This window comes from Antrostomus carolinensis, unplaced genomic scaffold (assembly GCF_000700745.2).
Source record: "Antrostomus carolinensis isolate BGI_N321 unplaced genomic scaffold, ASM70074v2 scaffold19458, whole genome shotgun sequence".
Classification (NCBI taxonomy): domain Eukaryota; kingdom Metazoa; phylum Chordata; class Aves; order Caprimulgiformes; family Caprimulgidae; genus Antrostomus; species Antrostomus carolinensis.
The window spans coordinates 1-5956 of record NW_010334085.1 but is presented as its reverse complement, the minus strand read 5'-3'; the positions used below and the strand labels follow the sequence as shown (position 1 = coordinate 5956).

General features: G+C 40.6%; 1 protein-coding gene across 1 annotated transcript in view; it reads left to right on the top strand.

Moving 5' to 3' along the window:
- THUMPD2 (THUMP domain 2 tRNA and snRNA guanosine methyltransferase) overlaps nt 1–1062 on the top strand; it is a gene marked incomplete at its 5' end in the record, with an annotated part of 8119 nt that extends 7057 nt beyond the window's left edge. The window contains one exon of the mRNA XM_010174102.1: nt 744–1062. Within this exon, the coding sequence (XP_010172404.1) occupies nt 744–1062 (319 nt within the window). The remainder of the gene's footprint in view (nt 1–743) is intronic.
- Nucleotides 1063–5956: the final 4894 nt, after the last annotated feature.

The following is a 5956-nucleotide window of genomic DNA, read 5'->3' as shown; positions in this document are numbered from 1 at the left end:
ATCCCTGCCTTTGGCTGTGCTTGTCTTCTGGTCTCATTTGCTCTGTTGGGCCATCCTAAGCAAAATATTTCCTTTGAAGGTGGAGGTGAGGAAGGGACCATGACCATGAGAGCCCCACCAGGAAGACTGTTCAATCCACTTGCTGTGAACAGAGCCAGGAGAGTCTTTTTTCCCCCCCCCTTCTCTCAAAGCCAAGTGTAATGTTTGCTCATGTGCCAAGAAAAATGGATTACAAACAATGGTTATTAGTTTTCCTTTGTTTCCTGAGTTTGAAAGCCATGAAGGATCAGTGGAACACGGAAAGGACAGACCTTCTAAAGTTTCCAAAGGGAAAGGCCAGCTTCAGAATTGCCTTCCCAACCTGAAAATCTCTTGCTGCTCTGGGAATCTGTTCCTTTGTAGACTGGTGGAGGCTCATGAGACCCAAAACCCAGGATTTCAATCCTTGGAAGAATGCTAAGAGGGGAAAAACTGAGTCCATCTTCCCTGCTAACTCAATGGAAGAACTTGTCTGGGAGTCAGGACAGGGCACAGTTCTCCCATTTAGGAAGATTTATGGACATAGGGAATTTAAATTCCATTTGGAGACATAGCTTACAGAGTTGAGCCACGACCCTTAACGTGCTTAGGTGTTTTATTGAATGCAGCTGGCATCTGAAGTGTCAGCAGTGTTGAGTTCTGCACAGACAAATGAAGGCCAGGCAGGCTGAACTCCTAACCTTTATTTTTCCTGCCATTGCCAGAGTACTTCGTGTTGGAGGCACTGTTGTATTGCTGCTGAGCCAAGATCTCCATAAGCGCATGGATGGCATTGCCAAATGTGCTGATAACGACTCTCCTAATGCCATTTCTGATGGCACAAGTGAAACCACCGCTGCAAAAGCCCTAAATGTTGATGGGAGTTCTTCCTCCTTGGTGCATGATGTTGAAAAATCTTCTCTCAGCACCCGACAGACAGGTTTTGGGTCTCTGGTACCAGGTGGTGTCTATGGCGTTAGTCTTGGGAAGACGGATGCTTTCATCTACAAATACAGGAAGATCTCTGCTGCTGGGAGTCAGTAGCTTTCTTGCACCGTGCCAAAGTGAACTCGATTCCTGATGCGCTTGGAAAGCAGCGTGGCAGTGGCAGTGGAACCCTGCTGATCCAAACTCTGTGCCATTTTTAACTCACCTCACTTTCTTTGGATGTCCTGAGGTGCTGCTTTTCTCTCTCAGGTTTTTAAGAGAGGTGGAAGATGCCTACTAGTGTTTCAGATGTTTTACTGTAAAATATTGTAATGAGACAAGAATCCTCAATCCTTGTTTAAGCAAAGCCTCTCAGTATTGGGAAGCGTTTCGTTGGGAGAGAAAGACTTCACGTGCAGAACTGCAAAAACTAATGTGGTAATATTAAATGTGAATGGATTTTCACCTTGGGCAATGTTCTTAGGAAGCACATCTTGGCTGAAGAAGTCTCCAGATCTTTTTGAGGGCTAGATTTGTGCTTTACCTTGCAGTCTTTGTATTTTATTTTACAGCTCGTTTCTGATGAGTTTGAAATGTCGCTACTGAGATCTCTTGGAGTAGAAAATAAACTATTTTTGTATGAATTCTTTGCAGTGTTTGCATGTCTCTGATGGGTATGCTTTAGCTTTTTAGGGTGAAGAGACTTATTTCTATAAAAAATAATGCTTTTCCTCACTTGGTAATGTTACTCCAAGGGCATGATGTGGAAGAATGAAACACTTGCCAAGTGGATGAACAATTAGATGTGACTCCTACCTGCAAAGAAGCATATGGAAAATTCTCCTGGAAAGGTCTTGGCAGTACTTTTAGTCTACACAAAAGGTATTTGTGGGGCAGGGGATAGTCTAATTCAAGGCTTCCTGTGGCCGCTGTGCTGACAGGGAAGTATTTTGATAGAAAACAACTGCAGATTTCTTTCAGATGCTATTTTGGGTAAGCATTTGCAACTTGGTAAGCTGGTAAGGATTTGCATATTGTGTTCCTCTGCTGTGATTAGTGTGGAGATAACAATTAGTAGTGAGTCTGGGTTTGTTTGGGCTTTTTTCTTTTCTTAAGTTTGTTTTGTGTAGCCTGTTGGAAGCATTACTGTATCAGTGTGCTCTACTCTGGAGATCTTAGAATTTGAAGTAAGAGCCTGTGATATGAACTGAACAGTGGAGACTTGAAGACAGTGAGAATCTGGGTCAGATTGATACGATCCTGCTGCTATGAGTCCTGCTGTTTACCTGGAAATGTGCTAGTACAGATTTTTGGCTTAAAACAATATTTGTATTGCTATTTGCCATGCCACCCAAATTCAGCTTTCAAAGAGGCCTTGGAGGAGACAGTAACGAATGCATCACAAGAAAGGTAATGGGTAACTTCTTCGTGCCATTAGCTCTCTCTCAAATATGCACAGTCAGCAATAATTTGTCTCTTCTAACTAGCACCAGCACAAGTTTGTTGAGGGAGATGAAGCTTCATCTGGGTTGCTTAGTTCTTGATGTGTCCCAGGGATGTAATCACTGGACGTAGCACTGCTTTCAGTGAGGGTCTGAAAGAGAGATGATGTTTGGGTTTAATGTATTTTTTCAGTGCAGCTGTGTTGCCAGGATAGGTGGCTAAAACATTAACACTACAAAGTTTTCCTTAGAAGTTTGAGTAACACACGGGACTGAAAGTCTGTTCCCATGTCCAGAGATGTCTCCTCTCAAGACTGACAAAGTTAATGGTGAGATGGAGTTACTGCTGTGCTGGGTGCTGATGTATCTGTAGGAAATCACAGAGAGATGATCTGCTAATAGTGGTTTTTGGAGTTGAGTGTTCTTCAGTGTTGCACATCACGTTTTCATTTGTATGGTTTTGCTTTCTCTGTCTCAGTAAACATAGTTGTCAAGTAATTTAGCTTCGTCTAAAATCTAGTTTAGAGACTGATAGTAAAATTGCTTTTCTAATTGCAGTTACATGTCAGGAAAATTCTTGAATTGAACCCTCTGTCGTATTTTCACATTCAAAATGACGACTGTGAGAATGAAAATTAGTTCTGCGGTCACACACATAATTTCTGTCCTCTGTGTTTCTGTATTTCACTGCTGCAAATAATTTAATTGTGTAGGGTGGTCAGCAAAGTGTAGAAGAAGAGTTATGGTTTTTTGGTTGTGAAAAAGAGACACTGTCCTGTCCTGCTCAGTTTCAGGAAATATTCCTAGAGTTAAATTAGGTGGTTGCTTAATTTTGTTTGCTCTTAGTTCACCTCATTTAGAAAGACCTTTGTGTTCCTTGGTATGAAATTGTAGTTCTCATTATCCCTAGTTCCAGGCCCTCTCTAATTTACGCCATTCTTTTGGGGTTTGGGTTACAAGTCCTGCACGTGCCATTCTGACAGAGACCGTATTGATAATTTCCTGTTTGCCCCCACCCTAATACCATTGGTTTTGGTGGTAACTGCACATAGATTTGAAGTATATTCTGAGGTGATGGTAGGTCCATTTCTTTTGTTCATATGGTTAATTTATATCACATCATATCTTGGGGAAAAAAAGATTGCTTTGGTTTAATAAAGGTTGAATTTCATTTACCATCTCACAGGTTGTTCATCTAGAGTGGGTGGACCCTTCCAAGGATTTTTAGCATCTTACAAAAAGAAATGTCCTCCTTTTACTTTTCCCTTGACATGGGAGGGTCTGGGGAGTGTCTTGAGTGGTCTCATCTGTGCCTCAAGCAGAGTAGTTTCGATCAGTACTCAAATATCCTGGAGTTACAAGTTCCTCCCTCCAGAAGAATACAAATATCTCCTAAACAGAGACAGCTTCAGTCTGCCAGGATAGTGCAGCTTGTTTGTGTCTCTGCCTGTTCCAGCACAGAACTTTGGTCATATGTACTTTTTTCAGCCCTGATGTACCAGTAGTAACACTTGATCTTATCATGTAAAACCACAGATTGCTTTGAAGTTTGCTTTTGTTGTTATATATCTGAGTGGGGTCTCCTTGCCTTTTCCCAACTCCCCTTCTCAGGTGGGGAGGTGTCACTGGGTGACAGAACAACTGATTAAACCAAGACACTGCCTACACTTGGAAGAGTCTGGCTGAGTTTCTGCATTTGTGAATGGCACATAAACAAGACATTATGTATTTTACATAGAAACAAAAAAGCCTCACCTTGCTCAGCGGAAGCTTTCTTCATTTCATTTACATCATCTGTAGGTTGTGTATATTCTACGTACAGAATGAGTCCTGCATTGCCCAAGTGAGGCTATTTCTGCCCAGATATAAAACACACAGCCAGGACACCATCTCGATGTCTCTACACACATAGAGCGTGGACAGAAAACATGCAGAAAGTATCAACAGAATATCTATGGATGGACATAGAAAGATACACGTCAGTCTATGCTCATGTGTTGCCAGAACATGGAATATGTACTATTGATATGTCAAGGAGATACAAAGAGATGGGACAGATCTTTTCTGCTTACAGAAGAGAACCTCTTTCCGTAGAAGACTGCGAGAGCAACGAATCACAGACTCCACACGATTCAATGTGAATCCCACTGGAGACGTTTATTATCGGTTACACGATCACTTACATACTCTTAAGCTGCTACCACACACACACACACACACACACACACACACAAACAACTCTTCATTGCCTAAAATCTACTGTTCACACGCCTGGTTACAATGCTTGATTGGATAATTCCACCTGTCCACGGGCCATTCTTTTACTTCTGACTGGTTGCTAATTGCAGCACACAATCATCCCTTATCTTGTCTCATACACATTCTTGCTTCTAAGTCTGCTTTGTTTTATTTTTCACTCAAAGTCAGGAATTAATTGCTCAAGGCTGAAGCCGCCTGTAATCTTAAAGGGCCAACAGAAGACTATATGAGACCCACGCAGTCCTGCTTTCCTGTCTGTACACACAAGAGGTCCTCGCTACCTAAACCACACAGGACTAAAGAGAAGAAGGTGTCCCTGCTGCTGGCAGGGGGGTTGGAACTGGATGAGCTTTAAGGTCCCTTCCAACCCAAACCAGTCTGTGATTCTATGATATGGCACTGCCAGTCACTTTAATTGCAGTTGTTGAGTGTTATCTATATTATTATTGCTCTTGCTATTAGTAAGTCTATAAATGTTTTTATCCATTAGCAAATATCTAGATGCTTAATAAATCATTCATATATTGGTAATCTGGACGTTTGATTGGTTGATCTCCTATTTTTTTATACCTATATTAAACAGATGGGGAGGAATCTGGGTATTATTCTAATCTGGATACATCCTTAACAGCCTGCACCTCTCTGGGCTGTAACCGAAGTCAGTATTAAAGTTTAGATAGATAGATAGATAGATAGATAGATAGATAGATAGATAGATAGATAGATAGATAGATAGATAGATAGATAGATAGATAGATAGATAGATAGATAGATAGATAGATAGATAGATAGATAGATAGATAGATAGATAGATAGATAGATAGATAGATAGATAGATAGATAGATAGATAGATAGATAGATAGATAGATAGATAGATAGATAGATAGATAGATAGATAGATAGATAGATAGATAGATAGATAGATAGATAGATAGATAGATAGATAGATAGATAGATAGATAGATAGATAGATAGATAGATAGATAGATAGATAGATAGATAGATAGATAGATAGATAGATAGATAGATAGATAGATAGATAGATAGATAGCAAGGCTTTCGTAGATGTTGTTCTATCTACATGAATGGTAGATAAGGAAGAGTTGTGGACACCAACAGGAACATCCTTCTCCTCCTCAAGGACTTGGGAAAGAAGAGTTGTAATTACTAACAAGAACATCTTTATCTTCCTCAAGGACCTGGGAAACTTCTAAGTCAACAATATTGTCTTAAGGTGACTTATGACTTATTGCACTAAAGGACAACGTGGGAAGGAATGTTCACTGCCAAAAGATCTCTAGAGACCCTT